At 52.7% G+C, this 21,300-nt stretch overlaps 1 protein-coding gene and 1 long non-coding RNA gene across 2 annotated transcripts in view; both read right to left on the minus strand.

The window, feature by feature from the left end:
- Nucleotides 1–16,303: 16,303 nt before the first annotated feature.
- On the minus strand, nt 16,304–19,272 carry LOC104651442 (uncharacterized). The gene is made up of 2 exons (XR_744908.2): nt 16,848–19,272; nt 16,304–16,606 (listed from the first exon to the last, which is right to left on the minus strand). It is a non-coding gene; the product is annotated as an uncharacterized LOC104651442 (long non-coding RNA).
- A 46-nt stretch (nt 19,273–19,318) lies between these two features.
- The window catches only part of LOC104651455 (uncharacterized), a 50,040-nt gene continuing 48,058 nt past the window's right edge, over nt 19,319–21,300 (minus strand). Inside the window, exon 6 of the mRNA XM_074387965.1 lies at nt 19,319–20,382. Coding sequence (XP_074244066.1) covers nt 19,860–20,382 — 523 coding nt within the window. The 3' untranslated portion in view covers nt 19,319–19,859. The remainder of the gene's footprint in view (nt 20,383–21,300) is intronic.

The following is a 21,300-nucleotide window of genomic DNA, read 5'->3' on the forward strand; positions in this document are numbered from 1 at the left end:
AGCGAAAGCAGTGCTTAGACCAAAAATTATAGATTTACATTGTTACATTTGAAAGGAAGTAATGTCTCAAATGAAGGATTTAGCCTTTCACCTTAAGAAACAAAATGAAAGCAAACTAAATCAGAGCAAACAGAAGGAAGAAAATAAGAAAGCAGGTAACATTGGAACTGGAGACAGACAGCCATGGAGAAAACGATGGAACCAAGAGCTGGCTCTTTGAAAATACCAATAAAATCAATGAACCTCTCTCCAGACTGACCAAGGAAAGAGCAAGATACAAGTTAGCAGCATATGGAGTGAGAGGCAAGTTATCACTACAGGTCTAGAAACATGAAAAGGTAATAAGGGAATACTATGAACCACACTCTAACCATATTCCATAGCAGATTAAATGACCAATGTTTTGAAAGATGCAAGCAACCAAAGCTCACTCAAAAAGAGAGAGGGAACCAGACTTATTCCATATCTATCGGGGAAGCTGAAGTCACACTTAAGAACTTAAAAAAAAAGAAAGAAGAAACTCAAAATTCCAAGACCAAATGGTTTCACTGGAAAATGCTATCAAACATCAGAGGCAAACCATGACAGCAGTGTACACACTCTCTTCCAGAAAACGGAAGAGGGGGGACATGTTCCGGCCGTTTATCAGAGCAACGCTGTGCTGCTACAGAACACAGGCAGACATCACGGTATGACAGCAGACCCGTACCCTCCTGCACAGAGATACGGAGACCCGTAGCAGAAGAAACAGCATGGAGAATTTGCCCGTTTATAATAAGGATAATATATACTGACCAAGGGGGGGTTATTCCAGGAATGCAAAGCGGGATTGACAGTTGAAGATTAATATGTCATCATATTAAGGAAAGAAGAAAACTCATGTGATCATCTAATTAGACACAAAGAATTTAACAAAATGTAACATTCATTCCTGATAGAAATTCTCAGCAAACTAAGAACAAAAGGGTATTTCTTTAACTTGCCAAAAGTAATCTACAAAAATCCTATAGCTAGCATCATACTTACATGGTAAAGACTGACTGCTTACCCCACAAAATTAGGAATCAGGTAAATTTGTCCAATGTCACTACTTCTATTTTCATTAAACATAATACTGGAAATCCTTGCCAATGAAATTAAGCAAGGCACAAAACAAAGCACACGGGTTGTAAAGGAAGAAATACAACTGTCTCTATTTGCAGATGACATGGTCATCTACAGAACAAATTCTGTGGAATCTACATAGAAAGTCCTAGAACTAATAGCGAAGTCTAGCAGGGTCACAGGATATAGTCAATATCCTAAAAAGAAATCAATTGTGTATCTATATATTCCACATAAACAATGGGGAATCAGTTTTTTAAGTACCATTTCCACTGTGGCATAAAAATAAAATATTTAGATATTCATATGAAAAAATATTGCGGGATATGAATACTGAAAGGTATAAAATGCTGATAAAAGAAATCAAAGTAAACCTATATTAGTGAAATCATGTTTGTGTGCATGAATTGGAAGAGTTTATAGGGTTGCCATGTGTATTCTTCCCAGCTGGATCTATAGGTCTGAGGCAACCCTAACCAAACCTCCCCAGGACTCTGAGGATAGCCAAACCCCGATTCTAAAATCTACCTGCAAAGGCAAGTTACTAGAAACATCCTTACTCTAAAGATACCATAATCAAGACAATGTTCTACTGGCTGAAAGATAGACATAGATCGATAGGCAGGAGTAGAGTCCAGAGATAGACTAGCACAATTGATTTTTGACAAAAGTACAGAGACAATTCAATGAAGAAAAGATAGTCTGTTTAACAAATGTCACTGGAACCATTAGACATCTACATGGGAAAATAAAAAGGTCTCCATTAACTAAAAAGGGATCACAGACCTAAATGTAAGGCATGAAACACTAAAAAATTTAGAAGGAAATCCTTGTGACAAACTTCGTTGTATAAGGAAAAATTAATAAACTGGACTTCATCAAAATTAAAAATGTTTGCTCTGCCCAGCTCAGTGCTAAAAGAGTGAAAAAAGATGGAGATGAGAATAAAATATTTTAGAATCATGTATCTGGCAAAGGACTTGCCAACTGACCACATAGAGGACTCTCAAAACTCAACAATAAGAAACCAGGAAACACAGGAATGAAATTGGCAAAACATTTGAACACATACTTTATGAAAGAAAATACATGAGTGACAAATAAACACATCTTTAAAAAGCTGGATATCATTATTCACTGGGGAATGAATGCAAATTAAAATCAGAATGAGAGGGCACTGTGCTTCGTATGTTTAGTATGATTTATTTATTTATTTTTGGGGATGGAGTATCACTCTGTAACCCAGACTGGAGTGTAATGGCATGATCTTGGCTCACTGCTACCTCTGCCTCTTGGGTTCAATCGATTCTACTGCCTCAGTCTCCTGAGTAGCTGGGATTATGGGCATGTACCATCATGCATGGATAATTTTTTTTTTTTTTTTTTTTTTTTTTTTTTTTTTTTTAGTATTTTTAGTAGAGATGGGTTTTCACCATGTTGTTCAGGCTGGTCTCGAATCCGAATCCTGACCTCACGTGATTCACCTGCCTTAGCCTCCCAAAGTGCTGGGATTACAGGTGTGAGCCGCTGTGCCCAGCCTAATATGATTATTAACGACTAAATTTTAAAACATGACAAAGCTAAGTGCTGGAGAGGCTGTGGAGTGACTGGAATTCTTGTACAAAGTGGAATGGTCCAGCCTTCTGGAAAACAGTTTCGAAATATAAAATCAAACAGAATCCTTTTTTTTTTTTTTTTTGAGACAGAGCCTCAGTCTGTTCCCCAGGCTGGAGTGCAGTGGTGCCTCTCAGCTCACTGCAACCTCCATTTCCTGCGTTTGAGCAATTCTACAGCCTCAGCCTCCTGAGGAGCTGGGATAACAGGTGCCCACCACCATGCCCAGCTAATTTTTGTATTTTTAGTAGAGATGGGGTTTCATCATCTTGGTCAGGCTGGTCTCGAACTCCTGACCTCAGGTGATCTGCCTGCCTCAGCTTCCCAAAGTGCCGGGATTACAGGTGTGAGCCACTGCACCCGGCCACTAGAATCAAACAGAATCTTATAAGAACTCATAAATATGTATTTGTATTTACTCAAACGAAATGAACAAATAACCCATTCAAATAACACACTTCAGTGGTTGTTATCTGATCTCCACATGCACTGACTGAGCGTGACCACATAACGGTTTTATGGGTGTTTCTTTTCGACAACTGTTTTCATGAAATTTAAAAATGACTCTAATAAATCTTTGCATTTGGGGATTTCTGGAACAGGCCTAAGCAGTTGCTCCCTTGAAACTTCTCCCAGAGCAGGACGGCTCCGTGTCTGAGTGCAAAAGCATCTGCAGAAGGAAGCTGAGGCAGCTCAACTCCCGGAAAAGCGTCAGTGGGATGAGGGGTGTGCACTCACATTTACCCTGTGGATGCCCCATGCCACCCCCACACACAAAGAATCTGCAAGGTTCGGGCTTACAGATCTGTGTACGTCAGATCTACAGTCTTTTGTCAAAGGTAAAATAGCTCATTATCCATGATGGGAAAAGCCGTCTGCACACAAATTCGGAGCCTCCTATCTCAAGGCCTTAAACTGAGATTTTATAGCTCTTTGCACCAGAGCACTCAGCTGCGGATGAGCACTGATGGCTCACTCCAGCAAAAAGGCCGAGATTTGTGTGCTCAGTCTCAAGGTCAGAGTAAATGTCTTCATCCTTTTAAAAGCATTGGCAGGTGCGGAGACAGGCTGCAACCTTTCCAAGACTGACTGGAAGTGCTTCTCACGCTCCTGTCACCCCGCCTGTGTCTGTCTAGTGCCAGCACAACTGTGATGCTGAGAACAGAACGAGGCTGCCCTGCAGCAGGCCCGGCCCCGCTGCACTGTCGGGGAACCCCTTTTTATCATGTCCCTTCATTTACTTACACCCCTCCTCAACCTGTCACAAAAGAATGCCTTTTTTCCCTAGATAATGCAAGTAGAAGATGGCAACAATAAATAATAAAATAAATAAAATAGGACTGTGGCAAACAGTGCCAGCCAGTCGCTGGAACAGTCTCCCACTGTCAACCAGAGAGCTCGTCTGGGGTCCATGGAGGGAGTGTGGCATTTGGGGCGGCAGGAGCTCAGGTCACTCTGGCTCGGACTCCTGGCTCTCGTGTGCTGTCCCAGAAACACCCCTTTCTCCTTTAGACACCACAGGACGGAGGGAATCAGTCCACACCATCGGGAGGGCTCCTGCTCTCTGTGCTTAGCGACACTTCCTTTTCCTCTTCCCCACCTCCCTTCGTTCCCCCCCCGTCCCCCTCCTTCCCCCACCTCCTTCCACTCCCTCCCTCCCTCCTCCCTCCCTGCCTTCCTTCTTCCCTTCTCTCCTCCCTCCCTCCCTCCTTCTCTTCCTCCCTCCCTGGACAACCATGTCCAGCAGGTGCCAGGCGCTGTCCTAAGAGCTGAGGATCCAAGTCCAATGGAGGCAGCCTTCCTTCCTTCCTTACAGGAGTGACAGGGACAGGAAAATGGAAGGTGGTCACAGAGCGGTGTGCCAAGGTGGGGGAGCCTCTCAGTGACACGGGTAGGGGGGGCAGACGAGTCTTTGGCAGGGGGCCTTGTGGACCCAGGAGGGGTCTTTGTGACTGGCACCCATCGGGCAGGTGCCACCAGCAGGGCTGTATCTCAGCCGTGTGTGAATTGCTGCGTGTCTCAGGTGTGTGTGCGTGTCTCAGTCTTAAGTGTGTCCCAGCTGTATGTCTCTGTGCGTCTCAGCTGCGTGTGTGTCACTGCGTGTCTCAGCCATGCGTGTGTCTGTGTATCTCAGCTGTATGTCTCTGTGCGTCTCAGCCGTGTGTGTGTCTCTGTGTGTCTCAGCTGTGTGTGTCTCAGCCATGCGTGTGTCTGTGTATCTCAGCTGTATGTCTCTGTGCGTCTCAGCCGTGTGTGTATCTCTGTGTGTCTCGGCCGTGTGTGTGTCTCAGCCATGTGTGTGTCTCTGTGTGTCTCGGCCGTGTGTGTGTCTCTGTGTGTCTCGGCCGTGTGTGTGTCTCAGCCGTGTGTGTATCTCTGTGTGTCTCGGCCGTGTGTGTGTCTCTGTGTGTCTCGGCCGTGTGTGTGTCTGTGTGTGTCTCAGCCGTGTGTGTGTCTCTGTGTGTCTCGGCCGTGTGTGTGTCTGTGTGTGTCTCAGCCGTGTGTGTGTCTCTGTGTGTCTCGGCCGTGTGTGTGTCTCAGCCATGTGTGTGTCTCTGTGTGTCTCAGCCCTGTGTGTGTCTCAGCCGTGTGTGTATCTCTGTGTGTCTCGGCCGTGTGTGTGTCTCTGTGTGTCTCGGCCATGTGTGTGTCTCAGCCGTGTGTGTATCTCTGTGTGTCTCGGCCGTGTGTGTGTCTCTGTGTGTCTCGGCCGTGTGTGTGTCTCAGCCATGTGTGTGTCTCTGTGTGTCTCAGCCATGTGTGTGTCTCTGTGTGTCTCGGCCGTGTGTGTCTCAGCCATGTGTGTGTCTCTGTGTGTCTCGGCCATGTGTGTGTCTCTGTGTGTCTCAGCCATGTGTGTGTCTCAGCCGTGTGTGTATCTCTGTGTGTCTCGGCCGTGTGTGTGTCTCTGTGTGTCTCGGCCGTGTGTGTGTCTCAGCCATGTGTGTGTCTCTGTGTGTCTCAGCCATGTGTGTGTCTCAGCCGTGTGTGTATCTCTGTGTGTCTCGGTCGTGTGTGTGTCTGTGTGTGTCTCAGCCGTGTGTGTGTCTCTGTGTGTCTCAGCCATGTGTGTGTCTCTGTGTGTCTCAGCCATGTGTGTGTCTGTGTGTGTCTCGGCCGTGTGTGTGTCTCTGTGTGTCTCAGCTGTGTGCATGTCACTGGCACATGTTCCCCAACGTCACTCATGCCATTTGAGTTTTAATATCCAAATTGCCCGTTTTGAAATGTGTCTACACGCATCTATTTAAAGTCCTGTCTGCGGCGCAGTGGTGCATTCCATGTATGAGGAGTTTTGATTTCATTTCTCATTTATTATTCTTCATATTCAAATTGAGAATGTGTGATTTCTGTCTGAGCATCCTCGGAGGGCTGTGAGCGGAACCAAGACACACCTCGCCTTCCGCAGGTTCTGGGATCCAGCCGGTGGCCACACTTCCGAGCCGTCACAGCACCGGCTGCCGAGGCCAGCACTGTTGGTGATAGCCTCCCGGCCTCCTGTGAAGGAGGCCACGGCACACTCAGGGGTCACCTGCTGTTCTCCCCCTGCCTGGCTCTGCAGTGAAAGCCCCAGGCTGCTGAGCCCATTAGGGGTCCCAAGGCAGTTCATCCCTCTGCACCCTCCCCCGCACCCCCCGCAATCTCAGGAAGGGGCAGCCTCAGCGACAGCCCCTTGATTGGGGCTTGGCAGGCCCAGCGGGGATCCGGGGCTTGAAAACATGCCGGCCCCTCTGCAGCCCGAGAAGCTCGCAGGCTCCCTGAGTGGCAGGGCCTTGGAGACCTAAGTGGCCGTCCTCAGAGCCGCCTCCTTTTAGAGTCATCCCGGGCGGGACCCAGCCACGAAAAGATCGCTCTGAGTCTAATCTTCTCCAGGGCTGATTGGCAATTGCACTGCAGCTCACAGACGCAATCAGATGGGAAATCACTTGGGCAGACTGTCGCGCGCTCAGGCCTCCCTCGTGCACCCCTGATGCAGCACCCATGACGCTCGGGAAGGAGCTGCGAGAGCAGGTTCCACACCCAGCCCAAGCCACCACAAAGGCCGTTGCCCTGCACAGCAGAGATGACAGCGTGACGGGGCGGAACCCAGGCCTGACCAACGGCCCAGTGTGCACAGGGAAAGAAAATGCTATCGGAGACATCGACCTGAAATTCAAATTAAAGAGTGGGAGATATTGAGCATTTCTTTATGGACAAAGGGTTTCCCTGTCCTCTCTCCTATACCACACACAGAGCGGGATGTGGCTCAGACACCGTCCTGTTCCTGTGCAGTGGGACCCAGGATAAGCCCTGCACAGAATCCCAGGCCTCAGCGCCTGCTCCAACGCCCCCATCACCCCCGACGCAAGGCTCCGAAGCCTGTGTGTGTGACACCCCTCCTCCTCAAAGGTGGAGCTAGCTGCAAAGCTTCTGCTATGTTGGCCACCCCCAGGGCTCCCCTGGCCAGGCGGCGTTTGGCATGGAGGTCCAAGCTTATTGCTGTCGGAGCCTCGGGTTGCACGCTCAGCCTCTCAAAGGGGAGACCCTGGAGCCTGCAGATCTTCATCTTGGTCAGTGCTCGCCCCAGGCTCTCCCGCGCTCTGCCCTGGAGTTCCATCTGGTTTTGGTGCCTGCAGGGCTGGAGGCAGGAGAGAGGGGGAGGTGGCAGTGGGGTGCCTGTTCAGTGCCTGCTCCTGCTCCCGCCCCTCCCTGAGTCTTGGGCAGGCCGCTTCCTCAGCTGAAGGTCGCTGCTCCCTGCTACTGTGGCTCCCGAGACACAGTTCCCTTCTCCCAGGCTGGGCCGTGGCCTCCTCCATCCTGTGGGCCTGGGCTGGAAGACCTCAGGGCGCTGCCCCACCACCCTGGACATTCTGGCTGCCTGGCACAGTGCCCCACTCTGCAGGCCCCTGCCTTCCCCAAGTCGCCTTAGGTATCTCGTTTTAAACGGGCCACCTATTCCCCGTGAGTCCCTGGGCTGGTCCAGTGCCTGGGGACAGCTCCTGGTGCTGGGGTGTGTCCATGTGAATCTGTGCAGGGCATGGGAAAATGATTCTTACCCAATAGCCAACCTTCTTCTGCGCCCGCGGGCCCCGTCTGTGCTTCAGAAAGCGCCTCAGCGAATGGCCTCGCATCTGGACTGCCCCCGCCGCCTTCTCCGTCTCCCACCGGCGCCCAGCGTTTCCACTCACCTCCCAGGATCCCGCACCGCCTGGTAGGTACCCCAGGACTCACCTGGCGAACTCAGCCCTGACTCTCGGCACCATCAGCCCTCCGCGTCCCGCTGCTGGCTTGAGGAAAGCATGCTCTGGCCTCGTTGTTTCACCTGAAAATCATGACCATTTAATTCCAGGAGGCCAGAGGCTGCCACCCGAACACGCAGGACTTCCCCAGGCTGTTCACCCTCAGAGTGCAGGGACAGCTCTCCCGCGTCTCCCCAGCTGGCCTCCTCCTCACGGCCTCATCGTGGTTCACCCTCGGCCACGTGTTCATTCCTCCTTCCTTTGGAAACAGCCACTGAGTGACCAGGACACACCGGGGTAGTTCCAGGCACCCGGGTCGAGGGTGCAGCACGTGCCATGCAGATGGGAATCCCTCCTGGATGAAGCTTGCTTCTGGGTGGGGGACGACACCAAGAGAGCCAGTGAGGGATGTGGCTTGGTCCTTGGGGTAAGTGCAACAGAGACGAAAGAAGACAAACAGAGGTTGGGGCCCATTGAAACGGGCGGTCAGCAGGGCCTCGCTGACAAGGGGGCCTCTGAGCAGAGGGGGTCGGGGAGGAGACGAGGTGAGCGGCCAGGTCCTCTGGGGAAAGGGAAGCAGCATTGCCAGGGCCCGAGGTGGGCTAGGAAGGGTCCGAGCGCTAACGTAGGTTGAGCAGGGGGAAGTGTAAGTGGAAAATGCAACCAAAGGGGTTACAAGAGGCCAGACAGCGGAGAGCGTGTGGAGGGTCATACAGGCAGGCGCTGGTGCCCTGCGCACTATGCAGGGGTCGCTCATCTGTTCCAAGAGCCCTGAGTGTGGCCCCTCCCCACCTGCTCCAATGCAGACATGGATCTCCCTCTCTCCCTCTCTCTCTCTCTCTCTCTCTCTCTCTCTCTCTCTCTCTCTTTCTCTCTCTGAATGAGTACAGTTGCTCTCAGAATTTTCTCAAGGGCTGATTCTCACGGACCAAGAGGTGCTCGAAGACGGTTCACAGCAGCCATCACAGTGATCTGTCCCCACTTGGCCCTCACACTGCTGCGCACACCAAGATGCCACAGGCCACCCAGGGTGCCTCTGCTCCGAACCATTCCCGAGGTTGTCACCGCCCCAAGAACCAGGAGAGCATTCACGCATCTGCCATCCGAGGCGCTCCATCGCACAGCAGACCCTCCTCCTCCAGCATGCTCACCTCTGCTCACATACTCAACCTCATCTTTGGCTCCAGCCAAGCTCAGGCACGGCCACCACACAAGCATCCGGCAAACCAGCCGCCGTGGCCTCACGTCCTCCGCCGAGGGACACCGCCTTCCACCCAGGTTCTCCAGCCGTGGGCTGTGTTTGGAGGCCCTGAGCAAGTTCTGTCTTCCTCTGGGAAACTTTCTCTGACCACCCAGCCCAGAACCATCTTTTTCTCTGCAGAATCATCACTCTGCCCCTTGGCACGGAGCCCACTTTCCTGAAGATGATTTGCTGTGTCCTGCCCTGTGCCTCTGCAGATGCCGTTCCCCTGCGAGACTGCCTTCCCCTCCCTCTTCTCTTCCCTCGGGGCTCAGATCCCGGGATGCTTTCTCTGACCCCCCAAGAAGAGAGTGCCACTCCTTTCTAAGTGCCCCTGTGAATTACCTAGGATTGCAGTTGTCATGCTGAATGACATTCAAGTGTTTACTGTCTCTTGGCTGCAAGGCTGTGAATTTCTTGAGAGCATGAATCGTGAGCTGTATCTTCTTTACTTCTGTATCCTGCACTTTGCAGAGTACCGTAAATATAGTAGATGCCTGACAAACATCTACTGAAGTGAATTCTTACCCTATCATCTTTTCCCGTCTTATCAAAGGAATGTAAGTTACTGCGTTAGCTTATGAATAATCTCCAGTCAAGGTACCAGTTAATTTTTTCAGACTAGAAATAAAAGACCACGCCGCAGAGCTTCAGACGGAGCCTCCCGCGGAAAGAGCTGTGAGAGTCCTGCCTGCCCTTGCCTTCGCCTTTCCTCCTTAAGAGAGAATCGCATGAAATAGGCATTTTTCAAACCCACAAACCTTAGGTTTGCTCAGATCAGAGAGGAACCAGGACTTACGCTCTGTGGCCTCCATCCAGCCCTTCTTTACAAAGTGCACAGCAGGGAAGAAGGGATGAACTTAGTTTCCTTCTGAGGAGAAACGGCCTTCATTAGAAGCACTGAAGGGCTCGGAGGGAGGCTCAGGGTGCTATGTCTGCTTCTGGGATGCTCCTGGGTTTGGTGTATGAGGTTGGCTAGGGTGCTGGGCTAGGGTGCTGGGTTAGGGTGCTGGGCTAGGCTGGTGGGCTGGTAAGAGCAGTGACACGGTGTGTGGAAGGTCCAACCAATGTAGCACAGCTTGCCTGAGCCTGCCAACGGAAAGGATCCCTGTGATGTGGGCAGCAGGTGGATCTTCTGAAAGCTTCTCTGCGACTCAGAATGGGGCTCAAGACCCTGAGATCATGCTGGGGACCCTGAGGTCAAATCATGGTGGTGCATCTAGAAGCTTCTAAGAGTCAAGTAAGGAGGGCAAAATGTCATGGGCCACGTTCGATCCTTGATGACCCCTCTTCCCGTGGATGCAGGTGATCCCATCTCACCTGCCCCAGACAAGCGGTATAGCAAGGCTGCATGGGCCGCAGTGCAGAAAACTGGGTGAGCTGAAGACACCAACCAGAGCACTGACCCCGTGGGCACCAGCTCTCCCCTGGAGTCAACCAGAGAATGGCCGGCAGAGCTCCGACTCCCTTGTTTTTATCTGAAACTTTATGTTTTCTTTCTTTCTTTAATTCCTTCATTCTAGACCTCGGCCTCCGATTTACTTTGCGTATACGATCCTTGTTTCAGCAACTGCTTCTCCAAGTTCATAGCACCTGTAGCTGCGGCTCACTGAGTATTGAACAGCTATGAGATTCTCCCTCAAAGTGCCCACTTTTCTATTAGAATGCAATCAGGAATGTCCAGCTGTAGGCTCTTGGGCTTCCTTCTTGATTTTATTTTGTTAGTTTTTTTGCAGGCCCAGGCATGCATTCGCAGTTTAGTTTAGTCCTGAAGATGAAGATGAAGGTGACCATCATTATTGTCCCCCCAGAAACATGCTCTAAAGATAGTAATTTTTCAGTGGAATGGGATCCTCTGTGGGCAGCAGCCTGCTAGACGAGTCTGTGTCTGTTTCTGAAATATAGGTACTGACAGCCATTGTGTTCATTCTATCAAATTATCAACTTGTTAAATACCTTCTGTGATAATAGATTATAATGGTGACGGGAGCAACAATTCAGTGAACTTGGGTTGATACATGGATGACAATCACAATGATCAGACAAAGAAATCATTTTCTCACCTACAAAATTACCAAAGAGGCTACCCATGAAAACAAGCTGAGCTCTGCTACCGACTTCAGCAATGTGGTCTCCGTGTGAAAGCCTCAAGAACCCTTTTTTCCAACCCTTGACATTTTAGTCTTGTATGAGGACTTTGTTATATTAACAGCCATTTTCAGAAAGAGAGAAACAATGTGTGAAGGAGATACGAACAACATGTAGATAAGCAGTAAGTAGCTCTTCGACAACTACACTCAGGTGTCCTTCTCCTGAGCTATCTCCACCCTAGAGTGAGTCAAACAGCCCAGCCAGTGTGACCTGAATCTTATGGAATGTATCTTGAGGAAAAGCACAGAGAACCCACCAGCAGCAGATGATGTGCAAACTCTATGACTGGCTGAGGATTATGGGAACTTCAGGAACGTCTGTTTTCCCATGCAAGTTGTCTAACTTGCAGAAACATTTATAATTTGCCTCCTGCCATATTAAAATCTAGATAAGGTCCCTCATTTACCAGAAGACTTCGTTGCTTTCTTATCTGCTTTTGAGACATCTTGTAATAAGAGTTGTGTTTTTTTTTTCCTTTAGGTCTGTAGTGCTTTTTCAATCAATGTAGCTGACACCAGACAATTTCAGCACAAGGGACATATCACACTGGCCCTGTATGAACGTTGACCTAATTTATTTAATCTTAGATTATTTATCCAGAATATCTTGTCTGTGAATATTTGAAAGTATATAACCATTGTAGTCCTTAGGGAAAAGAAGAAAAACAGAAAGCAAATGAGAGTCTCTCTGGCTTTATAAGGTGACAATGCAAATGAAGCAGTGTAATACATATCCTAAATGAACAGACCGTCTTAAACATCCAGAGTCTGAGTGCTGGAGTTTCCAACGGGATGCTGATTGCTCCTTAACAGGAATGTGCTAAGTTTTTAGTTTTTCCTTTGGCAGGTGTTTTTTTGTTTTTTTTAAATCAGGTAGTTTGATGAAGGAATAAAATAATTCTATTAGTTGCTTACTTAAATAACAAGAGTGATATTCCCCAAAGAGTTAATACCAAAATTAACCCTTTCAATTATGTTACCCACAAAGCCTTGTTTAACCTCGGTATTTCACAACATTTTCTTTTTCCTTTAGTGAAATTTAATTTAGCCAAAAGTAGAACAGTAAGTGAACAACATACTAATAACGAACAATAGGACAGTTCCTTTTATAATAAAAAAAATCTTAATTTTATTCAAAATTCTCTATGAGACACTTCCATTATTGGCAAAGTACACGTGACCTCACATTCTTATTGCATTTTTAAAATTAATTATGCAACCCTCAGGATAAATATGTAAAAGTATAACGTGTGTCTATGCAGCCTGCAGGCAGAATTTTTGTGTTGCCGTTACACTGAATTTATTGAAAACAACATTCTTGGAGCAATCTCTTTTCACTTGCTGTTATCAACAGGCAAAATATCGTTTCTAATTTTTATAAGTTCACTTCTAGAAATCTGTGGCTAACATGTAAAATATTTTTAAATACCTTCTTTAAAATAAAAAGTTGGCAAATATGGTTTCTTGCAACTTCCATGACCAAAGTATGACTCCATGGATGTTTGAAGCTGTGAGTCGATTGTGGGAATAAAAGGGAATCCCACTCTTGATGAATAGAAGCATTTTCCCAGATGTAAATTCCTCCCGAAGCTTTCCGTTTGTTTGCTGTGTTTTGGGTTGTGGTGATGGTTCGTGGTGGCAGTGAAACGCGTGTGGGGGAAAATTAAAGCAAAAAAGTACCAAACTGCTGACCCGAGATTTGAAAATAACAGGAAAGCTTTCGAGCTGCACTGACGTTCTGCAGTCACCTTGGTCACTCACGTCTCCTCATTATCCAACACTTGGAGCAAGATGCTTCAGAAGTTGCTGGAGAGTTCCCACAAGATTGCTGACTGAGATCACAATATAGTAATTAGATGGAACTAAAGTTAAAATGAAAAGAAAATGAATCGAGAAGTAAAACACCAAGTGTGATGTCCTTACTCGCCCAGCCCGCCCCCCCCCCCCCCCCCCACCGCCTGCCATGCATTCTCATGAAAGGAAAGACGCTTTGGGAACAGACTGTGGTACAACAGCAACTTCAGAACGGAGGACTCTGTGCGGGCGTCCCTCCAGGCCACCTGCTCAGCCGTCTCCACCATCTTTGCTTTTCCTTTGTAGTTTCTGAAGATCCCTGAGAAGGTCTCCTGCTGCCCAGCAGAAGGATAAAGCACACATAGCCACGCAGGTAATCGCAAAGTTCCCGGGAGCTACAGTTTTAAAAAGCAAAACGAAGGAGATATTTCAATAATGTATTCTATTTAACCTAAGGTATCTAAAATACAATCATTCCAACCTGTGGTCAATATTTTAAGTGATTCCTGAGGCGTTTCACCTGCTTTTGAGTACTGCGCCTGGAGAACCCCGTGCGCGTTTCACACCGAGCTGCAGGCCGAGCGGCAGGCGGCCCTGCTCCCCTGCGGGCCAGCGCCCACCACCCCCGAGGACACAAGTCCAGGGGCAGCCGAGGAGCCTGAACCTGGGAGCGCTGAGAACCCACCGCACCGCGGGAGGCTCAGGCAGGAGGAGCCCGCTCCGAAAACACAGGAGGAAAGGAATTGCTGAAGCCGAGAGGTGACGTGGCCTCGTTCTCCGTGTTTGGCTGCAGCTGTTGAATTTCTATAAGGATCAGCTCACCGGGCCTGTGTGTGTCCCTGAGCCAGTAACCTGCCCCCTGTGTGACTTTCCCTCCCATGAGAAGTCCCGCCCAGCCACGAAGAGCCACCTCAGTGTTCAACCGGCCCTCGACTCTGTGGAGACGCAAGGGGATGGCAGTGCGTGTGTGTGTGGGGAATGCAAGTGTGCAACTGTGTCGTGTGTAAGAGTGAGTGCCTGTGAGTTTGCTGAATCTGTGAATCCTGTGTAAGAAAGAGTGCGTGACCTGCACGTATGTGGGGAATATTGATTCCGGGAATTCGTGTGTGTGGGATGTGTGTGTGTGTGGATGTGTGTGAGTGTGTGTGGGGTGTGTGTGTGCGGGGATGTGTGTGAGGGTGTGTGGGATGTGTGTGTGTGTGATGTGTGTGTGGGATGTCTGTGTGATGTGTGTGAGTGTGTGGGATGTGAGTGTGTGGATGTATGTGAGTGTGTGGGGTGTGTGTGTGTGGGATGTCTGGGTGTGGGATGTGTATGAGTGTGTGGGATGTGTGTGATTGGGATGTGTGGGTGTGGGATGTGTGTGAGGGTGTGTGGGATGTGTGTGTGTGTGGGATGTGTCAGTGGGATGTGTGGGTGTGGGATGTGTGTGAGGGTGTGTGGGATGTGTGTGTGTGTGGGATGTGTCAGTGGGATGTGTGGGTGTGGGATGTGTCTGAGGGTGTGTAGGATATGAGTGTGGTGTGTGTATGTGAGTATGTTGGATGTGTGGGAAGGTGTGGTGATGTGTGGGTGTGGGATGTGAGTGTGTGGGATGTGGGGGTGTGGGATGTCTGTGTGTGGGATGTGCGTGAGTGTGTGGGATGTGTGTGGGGGGATGTGTGGGTGTGGGATGTGTGTGGGGAATGTATGTGGGGATGTGTGAGTGTGTGGGGACGTGTAAAGGCGTAGGATGTGTGTTTGTGGGGATGTGTGAGGGTGTGTGGGGATGTGTGTGTGAATGTGGGGATGTGTGTGAGTGTGGAGATGTGTCTGTGTGGGATGTGTGTGGGGGTGTGGCAATGTGTGAGGGCGTGGGGATATGTGTGAGGGTGTGGGATGTGAGTGTGGGGTGTGAGTATGGGGCTGTGTGAGTGCATGTGGTGTGTGTGGATGTGTGAAGGTGTGTGAATATGTGAGGGTGTGGGGATGTGTCTGAGTGTGTAGGATGTGTGGGAGTGTGGTGATGTGTGGGTGTGTGGATGTGTGTAGGTGTGGGGATGTTTGTGAGTGTGTGGGGTGTGTGTGAGGGTGTGGGGATATGTGTGAGTGTGGGGATGTGTCTGTGTGGGATGTGTGTGACGGTGTGGCAGTGTGTGTGGGTGTGGGGATGTGAGGGTATGGGGATGTGTGTGAGGGTGTGGGATGTGAGTGTGGGGTGTGTGAGTGCGTGGGATGTGTGTGGGGGTGTGTGGATGTGTGAGTGTGTGGGATGAGTGTGGGGGTGTGTGGATGTGTGTGGGGGGGATGTGAGTGTGTGGGTGTGTGGATGTGTGTGGGTGTGTGGATGTGTGTGGGGGTGTGTGGATGTGTGTGGGTGTGTGGGATGTGTGTGGGTGTGTGGATGTGTGTGGGTGTGGGATGCGTGTGGGTGTGTGGATGTGTGTGGGGGTGTGTAGATGTGTGGGTGTGTGGATGGGTGGGGGTGTGGCGATGTGTGTATGTGACAAGTGTGTAAGTCAGTGTGTGGGAGGGAGGCCACAGCAAGCCGAGGGTCACGGGTTACCAGGCGCTGGCCAGAACCCCTGGGCACCCTGTGGAGCCCTTTGGGCAGGGAGAGGCCCAGCCGGTGCCCAGAGCTTCTGCGGGCCCTTGGCTCCGCCCCCAGCGATGGCCTCCGCATCCCCTCAGCAGACAGATCGGAAGAGCTGCAGGCAGCCAGGTACTGTCCCCCACCCCCGCGGGGACATCAGTGACCCACACCGGCAAAAACTCCCTCTCTTGGCAACTTCCTGGCACTCTCCCTCCCACGGCCACGTCTCCCGAAGCCGCCTCTGGCCTGCAGCCCTGTCCCCAGCCTTCGGCAGCCTCAGCCTCGCCTGCACGTGGGGCGGTGGGAAGGGTGGCAGGAACTGGGGCCAGAGGACGAGGGCAAGGCTGCCCAGGCCCAGCCAGGGGCTGGCACAGATGAGAAACCCTGGGGAGGAGCTTCTGCAGGGTCTGATCTGAGACCTTCTAGACCCTTCGGGCCACATCATACAATTGTCCAGGGAGAAAACGAGATGGTGTTCCAGGTCAAAGGGATCCGCATTTACCAGGAGCCTGCCCCCAAACCCCACTTCCCACATGGCGCTGTAGCTTTTCCTGGATCTAGATGACTCCACCTTCAAGCCCGCCCCCCCACCAAAAATGACACACCCAAAAGATAGATTTCCTCCATTTATTTTTCTATTCTTGTGTTTACAAAAGCGTAACTGGTTGCGCTACCCCTCCACATCCTACCCCCTCCGTTTGTCAGGAGCAGGGCAGGCATTTCGGGGGCCTGGGCGCTCACGGACGACCTCGCGGGTGCTGGAGAGGCCTTGGGGTGCGCAGGGGTGAACCCGCTCCTCTGCGCCCCTCGACCCCAACGTTTAGTCCTCGGCCCTGGCTGGCGGCTTTCTCTTGCTTTCTCCTAGGAAGTTTTCCCAGCCTCGGAAGCTGCAGAGAGGGAAAAGCAGCTTGGAGTCCTGTGGGGAAGCGGAAGGACACGTTACTGGAGATCCTGGTCGGAGGAGAACGAGTGTCCTTTGGGGGAGGGAAACTGCCTTAGTTGACCCCGCCTGCGGCCTCCCACACGTCTGAGAAACTGACCCCACCCACCGCTGGGTCCCTCAGGCCCTAACGGTGGTTTGTGCTCCTGGGTTCTAGCGCCCTTCCCCGCCGGCCCGCCCTGCACCCTCCCGGAGCATCAGGAGCACCCTTCCCCACCCTCCGGGTTCTGGAGAGACCAGGCCACTTGGGCAGGTGCGGGCAGGGGACCGGCGTGGAGAGCGGGCGTGCACGCAGGTCGTCGGGTCACGGAGACGCGCCTCCCCTCGCCTTGCTGCGGGCACTGGAAGCCCGTGAGCTGCTGGCAGTCCTGCAGTCCGAGGAGCGAGGAGCGCGGCCTGGCGTTTTAACTGGTTTGCTGGAGGGCGCGCAGCTTCTCTGACATGCATATTGTGAGTTCACCCTAAAGGACGATTCAGAAAGGATCACTGCCTCTGCCTTTAAAACAGAAGATGATGTCTCTGTGAAAGTCACTCGACTTGCTCTGTGGGCCTCTTTCAGTGACGTTAAACTGGCAACATAAAAGCAACACTTGAGAGAAAACGGGAATATGTCCAAATCTCAGGGTCGTTCGAGGCAGACATTCGCGCTCAGAACCCCAAGGAAGGCTTTTAAAGCTGCAGGACCCACCAGAAGGAGGAGACCAGGGACCCCCCCCTTTCCTGCGGCCCCACTTTGAAAGAACCCCTTCCCGGGCCCCTGCTCCTTCTCCCACCCCTACCAACGTTGGAGGGGGTCTGGACTTTGAAACTTGTCGCGGCGAAAGGAAGGCTGCTAATGAATTCAGGTGGCATAGTTCTCCAAAGCTGATGTTTGGCAATGATGACATGAGCGTGGCGGCCGAGGGTCCCAGCACAGAAAGTCTGCGCAGCTGCTCGGTGCTTTGAGGCCCGGGACAATGGGCGCAGTGTTAGGGCCTCGGCCTCTTCAAACCATTTGCATACCCCGTTCTGCCTGAGTGACCAGCGGCTCTGCGGCGGGGAGCAGCATTGTTCACGGTCACTTCAAGATGACCGAGGTGACAAGAGCCAGGTGAGCCATGGGGCGGGACATCCCCAACCCTGAGGAGATGAAAACGGCGTAGGGAGCCTTGGCCAGAGCTTGCGTTTGTTGATTCTCGCGGTGAAGTTTACTTGTTTGCTCTTAAAGACCTCATCAGATGTTGCAGGAGGAAATTCGAGACTTTTAACAAGAATCTACAAAGCCTCATTTTGGGAGTAATTTGGGGTTATCTGGAAAATCCAGTGCTCTTATGGCACTTTATTTCGTTGCATTTTTTCACTCTTGGAAGTTTCAAGTTCCATTGCCAAAGGGAAGCAGTTTCATTCTCTGTAGCCAAAAACTGTCACCAGATTTTTGTTATTTTCCAGAAACACCCTTTTGAAAAGTTGCAACTGCGGCCCTTGGCCGGCAAATCCCAGCTGCAGAAGCGCCGGAGGCCGGGACGTGAAGCCTCCAATCACCAGCCACAGCAGCTCCGGCTGGGACGGCGCGGGCGCACAGCCCCTCCACCGCCGCCAAACGCAGCGCGCTTGACGCCCCTGTTTTGACTTCAGCTTAGAAAGACAAGTCTTTGCAATGCAAGTTCCTCTTCCCTAGAGAGTTGACGCACCAGCCGCCACCATCTTTACCCCTAGAACCGGGACTCTTCTCTCGGAGATTTCAGTTGTGGAGAGTGCAGCTGTTGCCAATGATGTTCAGAGACCTGGATCCTTAAGGAGGGGCTCCTGGGGCGGGGTGGGACCTCAAGTGGGAAAGGTGGATGGGACGATGGGCGAAACCAGTGGAACCGAGACCACGGGGCAGCGGGGAGGCGAAGGTCTGAGGGCAACGTTCCCCCAAGCGAAACACTGCGCTCCGGCACTGATGGGTCCTCCCGCTCCTGGAGCCCGGGGCCCTGCCGCGATGCGCCCAGGGCCTCCCGAGGCCGCGCTCCACCCAGGCTGCGCCGCGGCCCCACAGGCCTCTCTTCCCTCGCCCCTCCTCCTCCCTCCGCCTCCTGTACCCCCGCACCCCTACTTCAGCAAAAAGAGAGTCAAGCCCTCTCCCGGGGGCACCAACACCTGGGCACACCGCGTCCCAGGCTGAAGCGGAGCTGGCCGGCACCCGCCCCACCAGCGCCCGGGAGGCGTCTCCAGGTCCCCACCCGCGTTCGCTGAGGATTTCAGCGACGCTCATCTCGGGAATATAACGATTAATCCAACCGCAGGTTTCCAGATAAGTGATTGTGATGGAGACTGTTGGCGAGAAAATAGACAATTATCCGCTGTTAGCTTTACATAAAGATCGCATTAACTCAAATTAGTTATCAGACAAAAGAACGTCGGCGCGCGCGTCCTGCCGGCCCGCGCCCTGCCCGCGGGACCCCCGGGAACAACCAGGCCCGGAGCACGGCAGGCAGGGCCGAGGCCTTGGCGGCGCGCTGCGGGGCAGGGCGCGGGGAGAGGGGGCACACACGAGGGTGCTCCGAACTCCGGCCCCTGCGGGGTCTGCGTGTTGCGCCCTCCTAGACGCAGCGCGGGGCTCCCGACTGGGACGCGGTGGCCTTCCGGGACACTGGAGCTGCAGCTCCTCCCAGCGCTCCCCGCCCCTAGCGCCCCCCGCCCCCCGCCCCCCACTCTCCCCTCCACTGCGCTCCCCTCCCCGCTGCACCGCCCCCATGCCCCGAGTCTCGCTCCCGAAGTCCCTCTTCCCCCGCGCGCTCCGCGAGACGCCGCCCGTTTCTTTCTGGCGCCCGCAGTCCCAACTTTGCGGTTCTTGAGTGCGAGGAGACTTGGTGAATCAGTCGGAAGGAAACTGCCCTTCGCCCTCGCCGCGGAATCAAATCGCAGCGAAAGCGTCCTCGACCACGTCGAGCGCTCTTAGACCATGGCTGCATGACCCGCCATCCCCACTCCACGCGTGCGGCCACTGTCCCACCCGGGGTCGCTCTCCGCGGGCCTGAGCTGCCACGCGGGAGAGGGGATCATCGGGAAAGGTGGGCTTCGGAGAAAGGCAGCAGAGCGACCGCGGAGCTGGGTGTCGCTGGCCTGGGGACCCCGGCTGAGACGTGGCCGTGCGGCCTGGACCCCGACAGAAGTTGCGCACTGCCCACGCGCCGCGTGGCCTCTTGGCACGCTCCTTTACCTGTGTCCCCACTAGGGTTGACATCTGCCTGCCCGAAAACGGGTTTCACGGACGCAGGCGGTGCAAACGCACGGCCCAGCGCTCGGAGCCTTGGCCTGGCCGCAGCGCCCAGCGGGGCACCCCCCCCTCCCCGCCCCCGTCGGCGGCGCGCGCTGGCGGAGGTGCTCCCGCCCGTGCTGGCCTCGCTGGGCCCCCAGGGTCCCCAGGCCCCGCTGAATAGGGCGGATAATGACCCCCGGTTCCCAAGGCAGGCTTTCTGCTGCCTGGTGAGCCTTGGATTTGTGTGGTCCAAGCCTTTCCCAGCTTGTCCCATTCTGTCACCGGGATAAGGGGCTCCCTCGGCTCGTTTGCACCTGCGTCGCTTTTGGCTCCTTCAGGAATGCGCTGAAGCTTGTAATCAGCTTTGTGAAGCCATTGAGTGCACGGCTGAGTGAAACTTCCAAAGCTCGAGGAAAACGGGCCGGCTGAATGGGAGCCAGCATGGGGCTGCTCTCCAAGCCTCCGCGCTGCCAAATTCCAGCAGAGCCCCTCACAATCGCTCCGCGCGGGCTTGACTGCTTTCCCCACACTGAGAAAAGTGAGAAAAGAAAAGCGAAAATACCAGTCACCGAGGTTAGCCGCTTGTTCCCAGATTAATGGCAAACGGCCCCCTCCTCCTCCCCGCGCCGCTGCCCTCGCCCCCCTCCAGCAGAGCACACGGATTCAGGAAACACGGCAGAGAGGAGGGGAGGACAGTTATTAATAACTCCCCATCTGATTTCACATTTTCTGTCCCCTGCCCGGGGGGGGGATGGTCTTCGCGCCAAACGCGCGGTCCTCCCACCTGCCTGCAGGTGCTGAGCTGGGCTGCCAGCCCCTGGTCTGCCGCGCACCCGCCCGTGGCCTGGGGAGGTCTAAACAGTCTTGGCTGCGCTCCTTGCCCCAGTAGAGGAGTTAGATGAAGCCAAACCTAAGATTTCCCAAAACTAGCACTGCAAAGCCTCCACAGTACTCTTAACAGGAAACAAAAACACCAAACCAGCCCTGGGCCTCCACGGACTCCCATCCCCGCATTCACTCAGCAGGGCCCGCGCCTCCGAAACGCACCTTTGGATTTCAGGGGCTTGGGAAAGAGGAGGTGCAGGCAAGGGAGGACTTCTCTGACACCCAGGGTGTGTGTGTGTGGGTGTGTGTGTGTGCCTTCTTGCAGATAGTGTAGGAGTAGAGGTGCCTGCAGCTGGGGACACCCCCCCCCCCGCCCCACCCCACTGCAGCCTGCGTGGCAGGTTCTGGAAGACAGGCGTTCTTCCGCTGTCATTTCTTACCAAGGGTCTAGCCCTTCAGATCAGTGCCTCCCGGGGCTGTCCCCCAGGCCCTTGGGACCTGCCTTCCCAATCAAGGTAAATCAGGGTTCCAGGCTGGCTTTCTCTCCAAAAATGGAGCTACTTGGCAGCCAGTAGAAAGCATCCAGTTTGCAGAAGAAAAGCAAGCCAGCTCCTCCAGGGCA

The sequence above is a fragment of the Saimiri boliviensis genome, chromosome 16 (assembly GCF_048565385.1).
Source record: "Saimiri boliviensis isolate mSaiBol1 chromosome 16, mSaiBol1.pri, whole genome shotgun sequence".
Lineage (NCBI taxonomy): Eukaryota > Metazoa > Chordata > Mammalia > Primates > Cebidae > Saimiri > Saimiri boliviensis.